The 22,771-nt window shown below is 44.6% G+C and overlaps 1 protein-coding gene across 6 annotated transcripts in view; it reads right to left on the bottom strand.

Moving 5' to 3' along the window:
* Window positions 1–1,056: 1,056 nt before the first annotated feature.
* Window positions 1,057–22,771, bottom strand: part of LRRK2 (leucine rich repeat kinase 2) — a 74,042-nt gene continuing 52,327 nt past the window's right edge. For 3 of the 6 annotated variants that reach the window (XM_062018689.1, XM_062018709.1, XM_062018716.1), the window contains 11 exons: window positions 22,404–22,564; window positions 21,427–21,597; window positions 20,337–20,437; window positions 19,492–19,686; window positions 17,821–18,014; window positions 17,457–17,529; window positions 16,686–16,870; window positions 14,945–15,097; window positions 14,004–14,212; window positions 10,350–10,424; window positions 7,616–9,269 (listed from right to left, as the gene is read on the bottom strand). In XM_062018689.1, the coding sequence (XP_061874673.1) occupies window positions 9,148–9,269; window positions 10,350–10,424; window positions 14,004–14,212; window positions 14,945–15,097; window positions 16,686–16,870; window positions 17,457–17,529; window positions 17,821–18,014; window positions 19,492–19,686; window positions 20,337–20,437; window positions 21,427–21,597; window positions 22,404–22,564 (1,639 nt within the window). In that variant the 3' untranslated portion in view covers window positions 7,616–9,147. Of the gene's footprint in view, window positions 2,001–3,027; window positions 3,198–6,991; window positions 7,101–7,615; window positions 9,270–10,349; window positions 10,425–14,003; window positions 14,213–14,944; window positions 15,098–16,685; window positions 16,871–17,456; window positions 17,530–17,820; window positions 18,015–19,491; window positions 19,687–20,336; window positions 20,438–21,426; window positions 21,598–22,403; window positions 22,565–22,771 lie in introns of those variants that run through there. The other 3 variants (XR_009820890.1, XR_009820892.1, XR_009820891.1) reach the window with 3 other exon arrangements.

Genomic DNA, 22,771 nt, shown 5'->3' with positions numbered 1-22,771 from the left:
GGCTGACAGGCAGGTTTGGGGGTTTCTCTTCTGTGTTGTGGTTTGTGGGGAGTTTTTTACCAATGATTAAAACTCCAGCAATTTGAGAGAACTCTTGTCCTCAGTGAGCAAGAAAATCAAAAGCTGAAAATGTTTGGTTCCCATTTCTCTTTGGCATTTCCCTCTAAGGGAAATTTCCTTTCTCTGCTTCTGCTTGGACTGGTTCTGCTTTGGGCCTTGTGCTGACACTCGCTTACCTGCCTGTGGCCAACAATATTGGTGGGAAATACTGATGGCAGGTGACTTTCCGTCCCAGAACTCCTTCAATGTGATTTTCTATTCTTGCATAAAAGAGCCAAGTGGCTTGGTGTGTCCTAAACCCTTGTGTGGACTGTTCATGATGTTCCCTCTGGAACAAAGGTTGTATGGTGCCTGGCTGCTCATGAAGGGAGTGGAGAATTGACCTGCAGATGTGAGGTGCTGCACTGTGGGGTGACCACAGGGGCAACAGGACCTGTGTACTTGTGCTGTTGGCTTTCTCTTGATTGTTACAGCTGGCACCCGTTACCTTCCTGCCATATGTCATTAGCCCAACCAGTGTGTGTGTGTGTGCAAGGCTATTCCTGAGAAAACAGTCAATTATTGCCGTGACTCTTTTTTTGGTCATGTTTATGTTGAGTAAAAGTGAGTGCAGTATACAGAAATGAAAGGAATGGGTGTGGCAAAGGATTCAGAAACCCTGATGTTGATGTGTATTTTCCAAAGAGGGGAACAGAAGAAAAGTACCATTTTCTGGGCCAGGAGAGATGCTTAAAATTAGTATTTTTATCGTTGCTCTTGTACAATGTTGAAGAGAGAGCACAAGGGACGTTGTTCTTAACCTTCCGAAGGTGTGTTCATAGCAGGCTGTTTGCAGGCTCCTCTGCCTACCTGCTCCCCTCAGCCATGCCCCAGGGCAGGATGCCGCTGCAGCTCTGCCCATGGGCTGTGGGCCCTGCACTGGGCACCCACTGGCCACGGGTCCCTCCAGCTGCACCCTGCTGTCACAGGAAACTGGCACCAGTCTGGGAGGTGGGGAAGGGCTGGAAGTGGACACTTCTCAAGTAACCCGTTGTTTTGGGGTCTTGAGGAGACACTGGGTTTCTAACAGGACACGGCACCTTCGGCCCTGTCGCCTGTGAGCCTGAATGACGGTTTGGCAAGAGATCGCTGTAAAACCTCCAGATGAAGGTGTGACACCTCAGCACTGAGCTGCTGGGTGTATTTCACAAAGGACTTCTGATCAGAGAAAAGGTGAGGGTGTGTGTAGCTGGGCCTGGCACATGCAGGAGTCAGGAAGGGCACTTGCTCTACAATACAGCAGAAGATGGGAAGACTAGTTTCAGGGGTGAGGAGGTGAGGAAGAGTGTCTGTGGCAGGAGAGGGGTTGGGTTAACTGGCAGAGCAGACTTGCTTTAAAAAAAAATATCAAAGCCAAGCTGCTCTTCACTGCCTTGAAATTCTCATCCTGGAAACAGGCAAGGAATTGGAATTCAGCTCTTTCCATCTTAAAAGCTCCCTGGTGATGACCCACACTGTAAGATGCAGTGCTTGGCCTCCCTTGGCAGCCACCACCTCTGCGCCAGGGGGCCCTTTGTGCCTCGTGCTGGTGGAGTCAGTCCTGCTGCACAGAGCTGGGCCAGAAGGCTTCATTCTCTGCCTTGCCCTGCCCAAGATACTCTTAAGCTTTTCAGGGAGCAGTTTGACCAATGGAGCCCAAAGCAGTTGGTGTAGTTGCTTAGTAACGGTCAGAGCCAGATACAGCTTTGGTATAGGCAGCTGTGATTAACTGTACAGACCAAACAGATCAGGTGGCAGCATCTCCCACCTCCCTTCGCTCTCAAGTTCTCTGAGGGCCTCTGGTACTGAGGATGTCGTGAATAGCTGTTACCCATGCAGAAACACCCCATCTCCAGTGGCACTGGTGGTACTAAGTCTCTCTGCTCCTTATTTCTTCAGAGGTAACCAAGTGCTGCTGCTTTCTAGGAAGATGAGAAATGAGAACAGTTTGTCTGGGGATACTTGCAAAGCTCTCCATCTGTTTTTAAAAGGCACCCCATACTGTACATATTGCCTGCTTTCATTGGTGCTTAGTTGCAAACTTACTTCTCATAAAGACACCTTTTTTTCTACCAACACTCCATTAATGCAGATCATGCCCAGTGTTTGGCCTTGGCTGTGCTCTGCTGTCCAGAGTAGGTGGCAGGTTGTGCTTCGCATCCACACCACGTGCAGTGACACTGCAGTGGGACCTTGAATTGCCAAAGTGTCTGAGATGTCGCAGTGCACGAGCTTCACAATGGTTTGGGAGATTTCATTTGTTTGCCCCCCAGAAGACTCCTGCAAGAATGCACAAACATGGAAGAAGTGCAAGAGCATCTGCTGGGCCAGTCACACTCACATCAGCAGTGCTGCCCCTGTTGCCCTGGACACGGTGTGGCTGCCCTGAGCAGTAACTCTGGGTACTTTGATGGGAGGGAACTTGTTCATACAAGAAATGTTTTGAGGGGACTGAGTAAGAGGGTGTGTGGGACTGTGTTTCATTTCTGCCCAGGGATCTGTAAGCAAGAGTCACCTCTCACCCCTCACCTTGCCTGTGCTGAGGTGTGGGAGACTGCCCTTGGAGCTGGAGCAGAGGCCATGAGCCCAAGGTGTTAGGCAGGAGTTTCAGCCTGTTTCAACCACTTCCACCAGGATTCCCACTCCTGTGTTACACCCACAGGAAAGCTGCTGGGTGTAGAGTCCACAGGAGCTCTGTACCAGAGGTTTTGGTGTCCCTTGAGGAGGAGGGGGACAGCAGGTGTGTTCTGCGGGGTGAGCAGCTCCAGTCCTGCTGCCATGCTGCGTTTGCTCTGGGGATATGGGTGGAGAAGTGCAATGGAAAAGCTGCAGAAAGGACATAGGTTTGAAAATAGCTGTTTTGATAAATGCTGCTATGTGGTGGAAGACAACCCTCTGTTGCAGCTGAGAGTCACATTCAGCAGCCTCTCCTGCTTAGCTGCCCATAGGCAGGAGGAGGTAGAGCTCTCCCTTGGCAGTGCTTGGTGCTTGCCCAGAGCCCTCTGGGTGGCAGGGCTTCCACACAGCCGGATTTTGCAGTGACACAGATTCATCCCATGTGTGTGGTAGGTGATGTTTCTCTTCCGCTGTCCCCTTTCCAAGGTCTTTGATTAAAAACCCTGCCAAGGGCAAAAATGAGTGGAAAAGTGTCAGTGTCAGAACACCTTCCCCCAAGGTGTCCTTATTCTGAGTGTTGCCTGTGTACATCTTGCTGTGGTGGTGCCCAAGCCTGCCTTGGGGGTGCTGTGGGACAGGGCACAGCCTGAGCAAGGGCCACGGCCTCTTGTGCCACGGGTTACAGCAGCTTGTGTCTGCTGGGGCTGTTCAGTTTTTGGGGAGATGTTTTGACACATGGATAATAGCTGAAAATTACTGTTGGCCAAAGCTTAATGACCTCTCTGGTAGTTGGTTATTAAAGATAGGAACAGCTGTAGCATTTAAAGTGAGCTTGGCTGTTAAGCAGGCCTGGGCCCGGGCCGCCAGGCTGCTGGAGCTCTGCATCTGCCATGCCTTTTCTTTATAGTTTAGAAATTCACTTTTCAAATTTTCAACCTTTTTTGGAGTCAAAGGAAAGTCATTATTTACTTGTGCACATGCCCTTACACAGAATCATAGAATGGTAGGGGTTGGAAGGGACCTTTAGAGATCATCTAGTCCAACCCCCCCTGCAGAAGCAGGGTCACCTAGATCAGGTCACACAGGAACGTGTCCAGGCGGGTCTTGAAGGCCTCCAAGGAAGGAGCCTCCACAACCCCTCTGGGCAGCCTGTGCCAGGGCTCCCTCACTCACTGTAAAACAGCTTTTTCTTATGTTTAAGTGGAACTTCTTGTGTTCCAGCTTCATCCCATTACCCCTTGCCCTGTTGCTAGATACCATTGAAAAGAGGGATACCCCAACCTCCTGACACCCAGCATTTAGGTATTTGTGAATATCCTTTGAGTTTGCCTAAACGTGCCAGCGTTTGGCTAATGTAAAAGAGCTGTCACCCTGACAGTTCATGGGGGCAGGGCAATACTTTCCTTTGTGGGGCCAGCATCGTTGTGGGGGCAGCGGATGGGCCCTCTGCCAGCAATGTTCGGGGAGGCCTGGCCGGGGCTGAGGAGGTGCCAGAGCCATTGTGGGGGTGGTTTCCCCACGGAGAGGAGGGCTGAGGGACACATTCCTCCCCTCCCCGCGGGCGGCGCGGCGGCAGGGGCTGGGAGCGGGGCGGGCCGCGGCCCCCGCGCCGGCTGCTGCGGGAGCGCCCGGCGTGGGCTGCCCTGTCCCGCAGCCCCCGGGAGCCCTTCAGCAGCAGGGTGGGCCCCGGGGCTTGGCGTCCCACAGCCCTGCACGGCCTTTGCTGAGAAATACCGAACTGGCTTTTCCCCTCTTGGGGTGCAGGGGGCTCAGCTTGGGGGGGAGCGGCGCTGGGCGCCAGGCGGCGCGGCGGCGGCCGTGGGGAGATGCCGTTGGCAGCTTTGACTCGACAAACCGTGGCAGCAGCCCCTGCTTCGTGAGCTGCTGCTCTTCCAAGGGCTCACAGCTCTACAGCTTTTATTTACCACAGCCCGCGATGATAACGCTGCAGTGCTGACACTTCTGAGCCTCAGCCTTAGCTCAGTTGAAGTCCAAATTGCAGAGCCCAGTGGGTGGTGGTGGGGGAGGATGGTTCTTGCTGCCTCCCAGAGAACAGATGTTTTCAAGGCAACCACCGAGATGTCAAGGCAAGAAAAAGCAGAATCGAGTATCAGTGAACTAACGTTAATGTGTTTGCAGTGCAGAGGTGGGTGTTTATGTCGCTGCTGTATGAATGCCTCTCTACAAGGTAAAGGCCTGTCGCACAACCCTGTGAGCTGCGTCACTCTGCTCCGGCGACCATGACAGGCCGACCCAGGGCTGGCGGGGGAGCCCAAGGCTCCATCTTTCCATCAGTTTCACAGGTTATGGGTCATCCTTCCCTTCAGAAAGGACTTGAAAAGGAGCTCGTGGGGTAGACGGGAGACAGCTGTGCTGTGAGGGGGCGGCATGGGAAAAGCACAGCAGAGGCGAAGCACTGGAATTCCCACTTCAGTTTCTCTCCTCTTTTCTGTCCATGATAACTTTTCAGATCATTGATGCTCATGGGCCGTGGTGGAAGTGAAGTAAACCAGATCTGCCAGAGACCCATCACTGATGTTTAACTCTCCTCCTGCTGACTCATGACAGCCTGTGTCGGGCCTGACCGACAGGCAGGGAGCGCTGGCCGTCTGCTTGGCAGCGCGAGAAGCAAAGCAAGGCAGAAGAAAAGGAAGTAAAGGCCTCAGCTTGCCTGTCCTTTCATCTTGATTTTAGCAGAGTTGTGATAGGATAGTTTTGAAATGTTCCTGTGGGCTTTTTTCAATCTGTTGGTGTATCGTAACTTAATAACTCCAAAACTAATTCCAGTTTGCTGCTCAGACCACACCATGTGCAGGGCAGGTACTAGTCCCTGTCAGGGCCGTGCAGGGAAAAGTTTCACCACTCAATTGCTGTTGGATTCCATTCCTGAACGGAACAGGCTGTGATGTCCCCTGAACCAAACAGGCTGTGGTGTCCCCTGAATCAAACAGGCTACGATGTCTGTACTATCCCCTGAGCCCCTCTGAGGGCCCACAGCTCCCGGCACGCTGCCTCCTGCAGTGCTGCCCTACCCCAGGAAGCTCTACTGTGGGAACAGCACTCACAGTCGCTGCTAAATTTTTGCTAAAAGAGGTTTCCCTTTGCTAACACAACAACAATGCAGCTTGTGAGCTGGAGTATTTTTCCCCTCTTAAAATGATGAATTTTAAAATGCAGGTCTGCAATATGAGCCTCAACTCTCCTGTGATTATGCCCCTCTATTTATAAGCTAATAACAGTGTTAAAAGACACGTGTCTACCTCACAAAAAAATATAGATTTTGTTAAGAAAGCGGCCACTGGGCAGCCTATAAGTGTGGCTTTCATTTACAGCTGGTCAAAGGCTGTGAAGGAAGTTTCATGTAAGAGGAGGTGCAGGTCAGCGTGGGCCTGGGCTGAGTTTGTAATATGGATGAAGAACCAATGCTGACAGAAAAAAGCCCAGAACAATGGCAAATTTGGTTCTCTGAGGTCAGCTACTGGGAGCTGTTTTCAGATTTTTTAAATGAATGATGTGAAAGCCAGAAAACAAGTGAGAGAGGAATTGCTTATTCACTTTTCTGCTTGAGAGAGTGTGATAGCAAAACTAGCAATGAATGTCAGTGTCTTTTCCTCATTTACTGAGCTTCATTCTTTTCTCTTACTATGTTCTTACGTCTCTGGTATCTGACGAGTTTGGCAGCAAATGGATTTATCTCACTCCAGGTAGCTGGGTACAGCTAATCAGTGGCAGTAACGACTAGTGCCCAGGTTTAAGGGTCAGCTCACACCCAGAAAGCCTCATTCTACCCCCTCCACTACTTGTTCCAGTTTTGGCCCAAAGCGGTGCTTCAAAAAGTAATGGGATAATAATAAAGGCCACAAGAGGAAGTAAGAGATGCCAGAGTAAGAGGAATGCCAGGACCTAATACAGACCATACATGAAATCATGCTGTGTAACTTGTTTACAGTGGGACTGACCAGGAAGTGCTTGTAAAAGAAATAAGGTTAAAATTAATGTACAGGTGAAGCTGAGTATGTCATTTGTCAGAGCAAGCAACTACTAAAAAGAATGACCTTAATTAAAGTCAATAGCATGGGAGGGGAAGGGTACTTTAAACCCAGCTATCTAATTAAGCATTCATGTGGCTCTGTAAAGTTTGTCTCCTTGTCTTTAGCTCTAAAGCCTGGGATGCTTCAGCTGTACAGTTCTGAGGCATGGGGGTTAATTACAGGGCCAACTCAGGTGTTACAGCGTGGCCAGGCCCTGCTGCTGGTTTCCCCAGAGCAAACACACCCTTGTCTGAAGTGAGGGTTACCTTTCTCTTTTCGGGTGCTGGATGTTACCCTGAGTATGCAAGAAGCTTTACAGCCAACAGAGCTCAGACTCTTATGTGATCACATCCTGCTGGTTTCCAAATGTCTCCACTGAAACGAGAGGGAACACAAGGCTGTGGGTCTTTTTTGTTCTCTTTTCTTACAGTTTGTCAGCAGTGATGTTTCTGGGACAAGGTTTCCTAATTGCCCCAGGGGTTATCCCTGTTAAGGATTTCCCCTCTCACCCCTGTTAGTGCCCCTGGGACTGCCAGACCCGGGTCTGTGCTGCCCCCACAGCCGTGCTGGTGCCTGTGGCTGCTGCTATCTCTGGTTCTTTGCAGTCCCTGTGATTCCCAACACAGGCTTGAGTCACCCTATGGCTCATTCTGCTCCAGAGGCTCTCAGCAGAGGTGCCTAAGAACAGCTTACTGGGAGAGGTGTGAGCAACACTATGGGGTAGACAGCTGAGGAAGGGGGAGGGCTGGTGTGGCAACACAGCCCCAGGGCACCATTCTGGAGTAAGGGCTGAAGCTCCACACAAACTGCACACAAAAGCTCCTCCCTGGAAATTCGGCAGAGGAGATCAGAAAGATCAGAAAGCAGTCTGTTATTAACAAAGCACAGTTTTAATAAAAAGACTTAAGGCTTCTGTCTCAAAATGACTTATAAATAAACATAATCACAACACATACAGTCTATTTTTTAGAAAAAGTATTACTTTTCTGATAATATATATTTTCTGAGCTATAAAATCCCATATAAATAGCAAATTATTCTCAGTATGCAGATTACAAGAATACATAAAAACTGGGGTGCAGATCTGAAAGGAATCCTGAGTTTGCACTCAACAACTGTCAGGAAACAGAACAATGATACGGTGGGACTCGAGAAATGCTCTCACCCTTGAAGGTGATTTCTACAAAACCCTACAAATGGAACTGAGAACGTTTCGGTTGCTCCTCCTCATTTTGCTCCATAGACTCAGGGATGGCTCTGGATACTCCTTGAGATTCCAGCAGCACCCTACTGATACTTTTGGCATCAAAAAAAGAACATGCTTGCTGTCTTTGGGGACACAGACAAAGGCATGAACTCGGGGCACGGCTGTGCGGGCCCTCAGAAGCAGCTCAGATTCGGAGCCAGAGAGCAGAAAAAGGCATCTATTGAATGAAGGAAAATGTGTGGCAACAAATTCTGGTGGTTATATGCAAGAGGCAGCCAATGCTCACAGTCCTCAAGGTTCCCTTGCTTGCCTTCAAAATAATGATGAAGACCAAGTGGAAACTTGGCACGTCAGAAATATCAAGGTGCAAGTTCTCTTTAAAACACAGTCGAGCTAAGCAAAGGAGGCAGCTGGACTGAGCTTGGCAGGACGCTGCCTTCTCCTTGGCCCAAGCTGCAGCAGCAGGCAGGGGAGAGCCTTCAGCCCATGCTGTGTCTGTGTGTGTGCCTGGGACAAGGCAGCTGCAACACTGCACCAAGATGCCAACTCGCACGGGCCTGCCCGTGTACTGAAGTCTGAGCTATTTTGTTGTTGCAGCACAACTGTTTTCTAACCATAACCAAAAAAAGTCAATTATTCATGGAAGAATATTCTGTCTGTTTTCAAGACGTGGTCACTGTATGTTCCTCCAAACACTGCTGTTATATAAAATACAATGTTTTCTTTCAGAATCTCAGGGTCATGAGCTCTGACTTATTACTGAAACATGAATCAGCAGAGCAAACTCGTCCTGCAAACTGCAATAAACACACAGAGGCTTAAAGTTTACTTCTTATTAAAGGATCGACTCAGTGGAGATGACAAAGTAAGAAAGAGTCATTTAGAGCCTCCTGGCTTCTTCCCAATTTAACTGGGATCAAAACCCAGGTGAAGAGGGTTACACTGAAGCTGAGCCACAGTTGCTGAGCACAGGCCTTCACAAGTCAACAGCAGATGCTCTGGATTCAGAAATTCCTACCAGTTTCTGTCCTTTGAGATACTACAAATAACTTACCCTTCTTTTTTCTTGCTATCCAATGAATACCAACTGCTTCTCTCCTGGCAATTTTCCTCCTAGTTCTTGGTTAAAAACCGCAGCAACAAGCAGTTGTAAATATTGCACTGTCAGTTAGGATGGAAGACGAGAAAAGCGAATGGCACTGGCAGGGTGGCTTTTCAGTCCAAAGAAAAGCTCTTCATTTTTTCTGCTAATTCCTGTCTCATTTCTATATGCTTTTTCAGGTTTTGTACTTCATGGGGCAGGTTAATGTCCCACACTGACACGCAGGATTGTAATTCTGGAAGAAGAAGCAAATTAAAGATTTGAAACCCGCAACATCTTGCATCTCTACAAGTGGCTTTGCTTATCTGCCTGTTTTGCATTATTTATAAATTGCCTCAATGAAGCATGATGCTTAGGACCTGGAAGGCAAGTTTTGTTTCTCACTATGTGTGAGGTAATGCAGTTATGGGTTACAAACTGTTTGTACTTGGCACAACAATTTGGACTTCAGTTCCTAAACCTAAGAGTGAACCACATAAAAGCACCTGAAAAACCATTTCTGGTGCCTATGAGCTTTAAGGTACTGACCTGAGCTACAGCTAATGCTAACACTGAGGTGCCTGCATAACATTTAATCTCTTTTCCTGAGCAGATATACCTTAAATGCTTACAAAACCCATTCAATGTAAACCAAAAATGGAAACTGATTTCATCAGGTAGTGAGTATACAGGGAAAAAAGGTCACTTCTTCAGTGCCCCTTCATGCAAACAGCTCTTTATTCACAGAGAATTCATGTCGCTTTAATGGAATAAGGATAACTTAGCATGAGCACGGGCTCACAAACTAAGGCCCCAAGGTTTCTGGGAGCCTCTGATTCCTCTCTGTATAATTAATGGCACTTTCTAAACAGAGTAAAAAGGCAATAGGTGTTCTTAGGGTAACCATCAGGGAACAGCAGAGTATAAACACCAATGCTGTCACTTTGATTCACATTTGACTTCAAACTCAGCTCATCCACGCTCGCCACCCTTAACTTCACACTGGCCTGGCCACTTTGTTAGGAGTCACTGAAACGAGGGTTCCTGGCCTAGCACAGACAGCCTCTCCAATCAGACAATGACATTTACTCCCCAAATAGAGTTTTGCAGGAAATGATACACCTCAAAGAGTGGCTTCCTCTGATACAATTTTGGAAGTTACTGTTAGTTTGCATGGAGCCCAGAAATGCAAAAGACAACCAAAACTAGTAATGATGTTTCAGTACAATGACATCAAGTGTTGATCATCAACTTTCCCCTCTCTCTCCATGGGCAGTCAAGCAGAATAGTGTCTACTCCACTAATAGTACAAATTAACAAAACTCAGCTCAAGTACCTTTGTGATATTTGTTGTCTTCGGTGTCGCTTTTATAGCAATATCCCAAAACCAGCACTGCGTTCTTGAGACTCCCTTTTTCAAAGAAATGAGATGGCAAATGTTAATGATAATGGGAACTTTGTAAATTAAGGGCAGAAGCAGCAGATGACATCATGTCACTAAGGGGACAGAAAGCAGAGTTCAGTCAACCGTCCCCTTTATTCAAACTCATTAACCATGAGAAACCCAGCCACAAAAACAACATGGTTCCCGTCTCCATTTAACTTTGGGGTTCACCAGGGCTCAAAGGCCCAGGCACTGGCTCCACCAGCTCCTGCTGAACAGGCCAAGGAACAAAGCACCCTTGCATGCCTCAGGCAGCAGAAGGACAGTCATGGGAAACAGGAGTCACAGGGAAGGGACAGGCTGTGCCTGAAGTCCCAGTGCACAGCAGAAAGGGCCACTAATCAGTTGGGTTATGAAAAAACCCAACCAACCAAATATGACACTGAACTAACATCATTAGATGGCACATAAGCAGAAGAGTTAGCAGGGAAGCAGAAATGGGATGGAGCACAGGAAGGTGCCTACTGACAATGCCAAACCAGAGCAGGGGTGGCTGGATCACAGAGGGGTAAGCTGAATGTGACAGTGTTTCAACAGCATCTTCCTGCTCCTTCCCAGCAAGACACATTTATACAAGTCTGGCAGGACTGAAGGAAGCTGTTCTGTGTCCTCCTGCCACAGCAGCTCACTGTCCTCCTGGCAGCACATGGAGTCTGTGGCTGTTGGCTAGTAGAGGGGTGCAGGACACAGCCCACGTGTGTGGCTGGCCAGGGCCGGGCTGGGCCAACGTTGGACCTGCAGACATCCCGCCCTCCCCAGCCCCCTTCACCTGCTGCAAGTCCTACAGACCCTACCCAGGAAGATGATGAGGAAGGGGCCAGTTTCTGGGGCAGGAACACAGAGGAGTGTGGCTTACTGGGAAAACCACACTCTTGGAAGTTTTGGGTGACCACACTGCAGTGACCCACACACATTCCTTCTGAATGAGCAAATGTTTCTAGAGGGCCCTCCAGGACCTCTGCAACGCAGAGAAGGATTTGTCCTGCCTGTGAAGATCTGCAGGATATTCTCCTTTGATACTGATGTAAATCTGCTTATGGCAGAGGAGGGCTGGTGGCAACCACACACACCTTCCATGCTCAGATTTTTAATCCCTTAAATTTTTTCTGCAACCAATCCTATCCATTCTCTGTTAAAAAAGCAACTGGAACTTAAGTATATTGTTTCTTATTCAGACTGGGGTCTGTCCTTTCTTACTGCAGAGAAATCTAAATTTTCACTTACAAAATTAGCTACAGATTTACATATAAATCCTTCTCTATGGTGTCATGTCTATTATGCATCAATGTGTTAGGTGAGAGAATTAGAAAAAGGCATTATATTTATATTTATATTCATAGATGAACCACAGAGAAAGTTGATGTCTCAGAGTCTGGGAATCTTCCCTGAAATATCTACATCTGATTGGCATTGTGGATTTTAATCTTAAATGAAACTAATAGAAAAAATATTTCCCTTTGTCCTCTCTCATTTCACACAAGCAGTGCAGTCCCATTGAAGAACTGCTCAGTGCCATTTTCACTGATTCTGTGAAAATCCCAGTAGAAACAAAGTCTTTGAATTTAGGAAAAAACCCCAACCTTTGTAAATAATTGCTGGGAAAAATGATCAAAAGCAGAAAGTACGTATCAAACTGCATGTAGCTATCTTACTTGCCATTCTTCAGATTTGTGCAAGTGCAGATAAACTCTTTCTCCTGAAAAGTATTAATTGGTCTATACATAAAATTTTGATTAAAAACGTTGAGGTGACTAGAGACAAAGAATACGAGACTCAAAGAGTTTTAAATCACACTGTGTTATTCCATACATTACACTTTCCTTATCAATGGCAGTAATAAGCCAGGCAGAAGTTTTGTTTTCATAGTAAGCATCCTTTACAAAATGCTAAAAATAAATGATCTCTTTATAGTACTAATATTGTAGCTATCAGGACTAGAAGGAATGAAAATGCTGTGCTAGTGAATCTGGACTCTATAGCTGGCAGATGAGGGCTGAACTGCCTCTCCAAACTTGCTGTCTCAGGCAAAGGCGAGCCAGAGGAAGCTGGAGGCATTTGACCTGCTCCAGACTGCCAGTGCTAAGAGGTAACTGTTAGTCAATGGCTACTTCTGGGGCCAGGAAGGAAAAAACAGCCCCCAAATGCATTTCCTGATAGTCACGAGAAAACATCTGCAGCCTGCAACTACCAAGTTTGCTAGCATTACAGGATTACAGGGTGTTTCTGAGTCCACACCAAAAGGACAGAGAAGTGCTGGAGAGAGTCCAGCGCAGGGACACCAAGATGATCAGGGGAATGGAACATCTTTCATAGGAGGAAAGGCTGCGGGAACTGGGGCTGTTTAGTCTGGAGAAGAGGAGACTGAGCGGTGATCTCATTAACATTTACAAATATCTAAAGGGTGGGTGTCAGGAGTTTGGGACATCCCTTTTTTCTATAGTAGCCAGCAACAGGACAAGGGGTAATGGGATGAAGCTGGAACACAAAAAGTTCCACTTAAATGTAAGAAAAAACTATTTCACTGTGAGGATGACAGAGCAGTGGCACAGGCTGCCCAGAGGGGTTGTGGAGTCTCCTTCTCTGGAGGTCTCCAAGACCCGCCTGGATGCGTTCCTCTGTGTTCCTAGGTGAACCTGCTTCTGCAGGGGCGTCGGACTAGATGGTATTTCGAGGTGCCTTCTAACTCTACCATTCTATGATTCTATGAACAGCTTCAGAGTATTTTTTTGACAGCAGACACACTTTAAATCACACTGACAAGGGAACCCCAGAGTCTTTTTCAAAACACAGTGGCAAGTGATAGGAGTTCCCATGTTGTGCCACAGAGTAGTTTTTGAAGTAACCTGTATTTTAAGCATCCTCACCATGGCAGTACAATGAACTCTTGAGCTGGTATGGCCTTTATTACTTTTGGGAGAGATGCAGGAAAGTGTGAAGGAAGTTACATGAGCCAAGAAGTCCTCCATCCTCAACTGTGCTCCTCTGGTTGTTTGTAATTACCACTGAAACCCATTCCTGCTGTCTGCCTCCAGCAGCACAAAACAGCTGGCACTGGTGACTGGAGGAGCACACAGATACAAGCCTGCACCCTGAGCCACAGTGTGTAGCACATTGCCAGCTTTGCTGAGATGTGCCTGTGACTCAAACCTAAAAGAACCATTCTTGACTAAGGATGGGAGAAGAAAACTAGGCAGTAAGCAAATAAGGAAAAATTACTAAAACCTAACAAGTTCCACAGAAAGAAGCCAGAAGCTTGAAAGTTAAGGTGGAGAAAGAAGCCAGGCTGCTGCAGACAGCAATGGGAGAGCGGGGCTGAGAGCATGAGCTGGGAGGAGCACAGGGAGCAGCGCCCGTTCCACGTGCTGCCAGCATTCAGCAAACACCCCAGCGCCTGCCACTGACCCGAGATGGCAGCAGGGGAACAGCATGAATGAACAAACTACAGGACATGCTAATCTGTTACCCGAACACCATGCCAAACAGGAGACAGCAATCCTGAATTTGACACTGACTTCGAAGTACAGGTCATTTGATGGCTTTACTTACCGAGCTGTGCTGCTATCATGACTCTAATAGAATCACAAAAGTTGTCTATAACTCGTACAGGACGACGTGTTGATAAATCAAGCAGCAAGATATGTCCTCCTCCTGTCCCAATCCACAGTGCAGTATTTTTCTGCAGGCAAATTGTCTTCACTCTTCCAGAATAAGCCAGTTTATGTTTTGATTCCTTGTTTAGTTTTTCTGCTTTGTCCCTAGGATTATGGAGAGAACTTCTATTAAAATCTTGTGGCACACTGTTCCACAACTGCCAAAACAACTCTCAATACCAGCCTTCTAAACAATCTGTCATCAGGACAAGCTGTAAAAATCTCATGCTAATCAGCTGACTGACTTGAAACAAACTGTGATGAAAACTACTGGAATTCTGAGACCCAACTGGTCTACTTCAAAAGACCTTTAAATAGGAGGCAGGCAGACTTCTCTATTTTCTCCCAGTCAGCAGGAAAGCAGGAGAAGCTTACCTAGAGTAACTCCTAACCTCACCGTGAAAAGGAAATGGTACACTGAGGAACAATTAAATGCAAATTAAAATCACTGTCGATATTAATAGAACTCTGATCTCTGACTGGATCTGTGCACTGGAGAGAGAGGACATCCTTAGGCAGGGGATGCAGAGAGTAACAGGATGCAAAAGCATTAGTACCTGAAGTACAGCAAAAGACTGTCTTCTTTCATGAGCACAGTTAAATGAATCTTCTTGAAATATTAGCAGACTGTGAAATATAATAAGAGTCTTAAGAAACTGAGATTGTGTATGGGATATTCTGAGGTTCTGGGCCAAAAGAGAGGAAAAGAACTCGATATTTGCCTGAAGAACTGAGCAAACCCCTTACCTCCAGCAGGTTAAGGTACTATGCTAGAGAAGGCAATCTGATATTCAGCTTTCTATGCATCAGGTCATCAATCTGAAATAGAACACTTACTTCAGAAAATGTGCACAGTCAATGAGTTCAGAAAGTTTTTCTGTCTTCTTGTCCCAGATTTCCACAAAATGGCTGTTTTTCTTTGCCAAGTAGATGGATTTGTCTATTGCTATCGAAATAATGTTTGCATCACTGTAAGCATTATGACAGAACCTAGAAGAGAGAAGAACTCCAGTTAGATAGAAAACATTCAGTATCAAAACTTGATTATTCTGAGTTAAGGCTGGCTTCCCTGTAACTCTTACAGCAGCATTCAGCCTCAAAACCAAACTGGGCTTGCAGGGTGCAACTGAAAGGGTTTGCTATAGTCTTCCTATAGTTCCAACATAATTCTCACATGATGTCATGTGGACAAGAGGAAATGGGCTCAAGTTGCCCCAGGGAAGATTTGGAAAAACTTCTCCACTGAAAGGTTTGTTAAACACTGGAATAGGCTGCCCAGGGAGATGGTGGGGTCTCCATCCCTGGAGATATTTAAAAGCCGTGTAAATGGGGTGCTGAGGGATGTGGTTTGGTGATGGCTTGGCAGTGTGAGGTGAGTGGTTGGACTCCATGATCTTAGAGGTCTTTTCCAACTAAAATGATTCTGATTCTATATCCCTGGAGGCACATTAATGCCCAAAAGCTATTAAAAAGTCTTCCCCATCTATCTACTCAAATCATATATGCTCACAACACAGTAGGGCAAACTCCACCTTTCTCCTGCCATTCTTTCTAAGCTTGGAGATGCTCAATAGTTCTCACAGGACCCACCAGAGTACAAAGGGTCACTTGACACAGAGATGAGTAACTGCAAAAAACAGCTCTGCTCTTGTTGCACTTGAGCTGATGGCCTTTTGGGCTCTTCCTCCACATATAATTTTTTGTCTCATACCAGATATGTCTATGCATGTTTCAAAATATTATTTATTGGCCCTGCAAATTACCAGCATTAGCTTATTTCAGTGACTATTTATCTTGAAGAACTGCTCAAAACCACAGGTCCCAGTAACACTAATATTTTGCCTAATCCTACTTGGTTTTGACAACTTCCTTTCTAAAACCATTTACAGTTTTGCCTCCACAGAGCAAATTATTTCTGTGACGTATTTTGCATCTTGCCACAGAACTGCACTTCACTGAAGATTTAGTTTCTTGCTTTATATTAACACTTTAATTTCCAAAGCAAATTAATTTCCCAGAATAATGACCTCTAGTAGTGTAAAATCAAACACTGCTTTCCCTGCTCAGGAACAACTCCCCTTAACCTCAGATCAGGATTTGTCCATGTGAGAATTATATCAAACACTCCAAAAACTCAGGTTTCTGATTTCTAAATAATGAGAAGTCAGCAGTCATACATGATTTAACTCTGCAGGGCAAAGGCATGCACACTTATCATCCTGACAAACATGTAAGGACAACTACTAAGCTGTGTGTGTAATTCTAAATAAAGTAAACAGGGCCTGGGGAGAAAAGTTGATCAGTTGCATATTTGCTGAATAGATACTGACACTATAAATCCTTTATACAGTAAAAATGCATATCCCTTGTTTAAAAGCTGCAATGAGCACTTCAAACATTACTTACTGATCACATTTTAATGCACATTGTATTTATATGTACCACAGAAGGAAAGGAACTGAAACAAGAGAACTGAAAGAACGAGCTCTAGAACCAGACTTGACATCAAAGGACTGCTAGAAATCTTTAATGAAAACAACAAAAGATCCAAGTAACATCACATATCAAAAAAACTTACAGTTGACTTGTCTTTGTTTCAATGAGCTTCTGAACAGAGAAATCACTCGTTAAGGCAATGATCTTTGTTCCACAGCCTCCCCAGACTATGTTTTTTTCAGCTAAGCATGAGGATTCATTTAAGCACATCAGAGGTGTGCTAACATTTCCTATAGTTAGTATCTTCAAAGGCGTAGCACCCTTACACTGCAAGAAAAAACATACTCTCCATTAGAAATGAGGAATACACAGACACTCAGAAACTGCTCAAGCAAGGCCACACAGCCTGCTGAATTACATTCACACACACAGATGTTCTGAACCGTTACGGCATCAACCATATCTTGGAGACATCATTGCAACTCCCTGACTGCTCTGAATTGCATATGGTCAGCAGCTAACCCTCAGCAACCAATTGGCAGAAACAGCTCCCACCATCTCTTCATCTGTTCTGCAAGAACTCTAATCTACTGAAAATCTAGACCATATTGTCTTTAAGATAGATATTCTATGAAAATTTAGTGTGGAGGAAAAGGAGCTATAATAGCAATTAATCAAAGAGATTAAAACCATTAGAATATTCTTAATAACAACCATGAATGAGAAACAATTGCCTCCTCTTTATTGCTTAAAACAGATGTTGTAAAACATGTGCTGTTCCTCTAAGTCTGCAGTAGAAAATAATTTTTAGTTTTAGAGAAGCAATTAGAAAATAAGCTGCATGAAATAAAGCTACTGTATTACATATTACTGACAGTAGTTTGTAGAACAGACAACCAAAGAACATGTCTACCTTTACTGCCCTGTCTTCAAAAACTGCCAGTTTGCCATCAGCTGTGCCTACCAAGAAGAAATTCTTCTGTTTGCTGAAATAAAAGAAAACAATGAGTTCTAGAAATGCCTAGGTAAGGTAAGAAAAATTTAAATACACAGCCTATGGTATTTCAAGAGTTTCACTGAACACTGAAAGCAAATACAACCACCTCTGTTCAGGAACATGGTCTCTAGTGACACTGGGAACAAAATTAAGTGAAAACACAGGCAAAATAAACATTTGTCTGAACAAGACTACAGAGTGCCCAGATGTCCTTTTCTGAACATCTCGCTTTAGTCGTATTTTCAAAATGTAACCCAAAATACTTAAAACTCCTTTATACCTTTGCTTTGAAAGAGAATTGCAGTATAAACAAGTGATGGAATCTGACATTTTCTGCAGACGATGCCTTCTTGTTTCATCTTCTGTGTTAACAGCCCACAGAGAACCAGACTGGGTTCCTGCTACAATCCAGTTTTCTTTCTCAGTACGAAGGGTCACTAAGGCCAAACTTAGAATTTTACTATCTGCAATATCCTGAGTCAGAAAAGAAAAACAACCCGGTTATGATTTCAGTAAGAGTAAATGCTAGTAAATTGCTTGTAATAAAAAGGAAGTACAATCTTCTTGGAACCTGGGCAGACCCGAGGCCTAGCCTCCTCATTAAGAAACCCAATTTCCTATTAGCAGATTACACCTTTGACATCTATCTTCAAAGTGCTGGGAAGGACCCTTCAAACAGTAAACATGACAATCTCTAAGCTGAATGATGAAAACTATTCTAACATAGGTCTCGAGGTCATCAGAGAATTAAGCAAATGGAACTACACTGAAATGTATGTTCGGTTTAATGGCTAACAATAAAAGTACTTTTATTGTTCTTTTTCTCACAGAATCACAGAATGGTGGGGAGTTGGAAGGGACCTTTAGAGACCATCTAGTCCAACCTCCCTGCAGAAGCAGGTCCACCTAGATCAGGTCACAGAGGAACGTGTCCAATCGGGTCTTGAAGACCTCCAGAGAAGGAGACTGCACACCCTCCCTGGGCAGCCTGTGCCAGGGCTCCCTCACCTGAACAGTGAAATAGTTTTTCCTTATGTTTAAATGGAACTTTTTGTGTTCCAGCTTCTTCCAGCTTTCTCCTGTCACTAGATACAAAAGAAAAAAGTGATATCCCAAACTCCTGACATCCACCATTTAGATATTTGTAAATATTAATGAGATCCCCTCCCCCACAGTCTCCTCCAGACTAAACAGCCCTAGTTCCCACAGCCTTTCCTCATAAGGAAGATGCTCCAGTCCCCTGATCATCTTGGTGGCCCTGCACTGGACTCTCTCCAGAAGTTCCTTGTCCCTTTGAGCTGGGGAGCCCAAAACTGTTCTCACTTCACTTTTAGAAAAATAAGCCATATAATTTACACCAAAGCTACTAATTCAAATGTATCATGATCAACAGATGGCAAAATAGAAATATAACTTAACCAGCCTTCATGATGAGTCACACTCAGTTCCGGCACACATGTTGATCACAGCACATCAAATCTGGGTAAAAAATTTCCCCTTTTCTGATGGCACAAGACTGAGATGTACAAAATGAAAATGAAAAGAGCTGGAGGATGTCACCCATAGTGGAACATGTGGGTGTCATCCATGGGAAGAATCATTAAGAGACTAGCTGGCTCATTAGGGGAGATAGAGATATGAAAAGTTGTGTAACTGCTACTCTTTGTTCTAGTCTCTGTGCTAGAAATAGCTTCCAAGTGGAAGAAAGCAACTCAGTAGTGGAAAGACAGTACTATGAGACAGTTCAGGCTGGATGGCAGGGAGAGAGGAAAAAGTGGCTGCTCGTCTGCCTCATGTCACAGATACAACGATGACTCACTTATGAGCAATCGTTGTTCTCTCAGAGTTTAGCTTTCCAGAAGCAATATCCTGCTGCTTAAACACAATTAATTCTCCTGAAATGCATCTGGGTGCCAAAAGAATTAGAATAAATGGCAACTTTCCCACGTACCTCACAAGTATGTCCGTCTGTACTTAGGTTAACAAAGGAAAGCTGTGCTTTCTCTGTGTTTCCGTTGCCTATCCAGACTCCTGCCTTCTTGCAGCTCTGATTGGCAGGGACCATGCACTCTGCTGTAGATGTGCTGGGCATTGAAACATATCTCATCAAACAGATGAGCTCTGCAGAATTCAGGATCTCATAAACCTACAAAGGAAGCCACAGCATGCACATTGTAGTGACATCGGCCTGCACAGTGCTAAATAACAGTGGATAACAATGGCTTGTGGAACACGGACACAGTACCTCAGTGGGGCTGCTCATTTGTATCAGCGCTACTAATGAGCAATCTTTGTGTGCTGAGCAACTTTCTGTTGACTGATTTTGCTGTTCACATTTCAGGAAGTCAGTGGGGTTAAGGCCTGCTTGAAAATTTTACCCATTTTAAAGAGCAACATGACGTGTGGTAACAGACAGTAGGTTTCAGATCCAAACTGCTGTTCCTCCCCTCACACTCGTGGAATGGTGTAGACTAACCACACTGACAGCATATAATACATAAGTCCTTTTTGCATAGCTCTAGTAAAGACCATGAAGTAATTTGTCTCCTGTTTTGCTACAATCACTATACAGACACACAGGGAAAAATAGCAGGCTGGAATAAATGGTCAGTAGATTTGGAAGGAATGGTTTACCCTGGGTGGCAAGAGCAGGCAATATTTCATGTCTGTTTCAGTTCCACAAAAAGAGGAACAGAAAGAAACCCATGTGCCTCTTATTAACTTAAACATCCTTTTCCTTTTTAGAAAGCACAACTTAGTGGTCACAAAAATACAAATAAATACACTAAGTAATACCTGGGAAGATGTTGGTCGCTCCTGAGGGTTTTCCTTCAAACACTTTTTAATTAAATTTTCAACTTCAGGCCAGGGGGCACACCCATATTCTTTGACAGGATCTAAAATGGGAAGTTAGATAACTTGTTAATCACCCTTTTCTGTAGTTCACAAATGAGAGTTCTGAATAATTTCCTTCTTGTTTTTAGAATTCATCTAACTTCTTACAGAGCTTCTCTAAGAAATATCCTACTCTTTGGTAAAATGTCAACATGAACATAGGGCTCATGCAGAAAACACCCAAATGGACAGCTGCACTCAAGAGATTCTTAGCCATCAGGTTCTGGTATGGCTTCTTCAGGGAAAGAGTTTGAACTCTCTAAGCCATGAGTTGGGCTATTCTCATTAGAAGGAGAAAATATACGAACTCTCTGCCTCTCCTAATGGAGAAGCCATGCCAGAGTAAGTGGTATAGTTTCTGCCCTTTCCTAGATGGAGTGACTTTTCAGTTTTAAAGACTGCTTCATCACCATTGCAGGGCAATAAAAAAATGATGCCACACATTAAGCTTGTAGTACTATAAAAACTTCAACAGCTCTTTACACAGAAGTTGCCAAACACAGAGTTACAGTGTCCAGCTGACTACACCCCCTCCAGCCTGATAGCCTGTTTCATCTTCCTTCCAGCAGCCCACAACTGCACGCTGTAATGCAGATGGAATACGAAGAATGTTATGTAGTTGGGAAGGGACTTCACACTCTTGACAAGTCAAAGGGTAATTTCCATTTGAAATCCTTAGGGGTGACTGCTCTTTTAAGGTGCTTTTTTTGGTGTTTTAAAATAAGTTTCAAGGGCTTTTTTTAAGATATGCAACTTCACAAAAGTGGATATTGTAATGTATTTCATCACAATCAAAGAAGTGCAAATGTGGTTATCTTAGTGCACCAGGGGTGTTGTTTTTGGAAGGAGCAGGACATTAATGTTAAAGCATTAAGCAACAATTTTGCGACCTGATCTAGGCAAACCTGCTTCTGCAGGGGGGTTGGACTAGATGATCTCTAAAGGTCCCTTCCAATCCCTACCATTCTATGATTCTATGAACAAGGCATACCTGGTAACTTTCCTTGTATTGCTAATTCATCAAATTCATTTGGAAACTTCAAGCCTTCCATTATTCTACCTCCTCCTGTCAGAATGTCATAGAGCAGCAAGCCAAATGAATAAACATCAGCTTGCTGATTGTAAATAACATTTCCTCTGGCTACCTCCGGTGCTCGAAATCCTGTAAATAAATCATTCATTAATAGTTATGATTCATACCAAGATGAAGCCATCTTTATCCTTTTAAGAGCAAACACTTATTGTTGCAAATGTCATAGGAAGTAAACCAAAAATGGCAAACTATTTCTGGGCTGGCAATAGTTTGCACGTGGCAGACCTCCAAAAATATCAGCAATTAGTATAAAGGAAGGGGACAGTACATCAGTTACAGAGCTCCTGCATCATTCTTCATAAAATCATTCATTTATCAATGGATACTGAAATTGAAGGTTAAATCTGCAGTCTTTACTGAAGGCCTAATCTTTAACACTTGGAGTCACAGCTTAACATAGTTTCCAAGACCTAAAGGCACTTTTCAAAGTTTTTGAGTTGATTGGTGTTTTAAAATGGATGTTAACATGTTCTCCCTGAAGTCAGGGAACAGGACAGGTATTTATTGCCTTTAAAAAAATTTAAGACCAACCCATGCATTTTTGGAAACTAAAACAATAAAAGATGTTAGCAGTATAATTCCAATATCACAATAACCATACTGATATAAGACAGCAAAAAGTTATAATGAATCCATATCATTTAATTTGTTCTCTTTTAAAATCTTGAGCAACCTCCTTGATTTTGCTAAAAGGAGTTAAAATATAACAGGAAGAAAGCCCAAGAGGTATAAATATGGCATCACAACTTGTAACACAATTAGGACTATATTTTGTGATGTTGAATATAGACGTGAGGCACTTCTTACAGACTACATACAACCCACACTAGCTATTGTTTGAGATAATGCACTGTAAACCAAAGCATTTTCCCTACCTGGTGTGCCTTCAGAGGTTTTTATTCCCATTCGGCAGCAATACTGGGCAATGCCATAGTCAGCTATTTTGGCAATAACAGCTGAATTAGGGTATAGGGTGAAGAGCAACACATTGTGAGGCTTTAAGTCACGGTAGATGATCATTGCTGAATGCAGGTACCTGATAATCAAAAAAGTATTTATTGAAAGCATTCATAATTTAGAGCTACAGCTATGCACAGACATGGAATGCACTGCTCCCACAGCAGTAAATTGTGCTTTCAATTGGGAAATACTGTGTTAAAAACAAAAATGTCAAACATCACCAACGTAACACTGCCTTACTGTACACTGACTTTAGAACTGCTCTGAAATGCCATTTACTGGC

Source organism: Colius striatus, chromosome 1 (assembly GCF_028858725.1).
Source record: "Colius striatus isolate bColStr4 chromosome 1, bColStr4.1.hap1, whole genome shotgun sequence".
NCBI lineage: Eukaryota > Metazoa > Chordata > Aves > Coliiformes > Coliidae > Colius > Colius striatus.
Note: the sequence above shows the minus strand (reverse complement) of the source record. Positions and strands in the feature narration are given on the sequence as shown.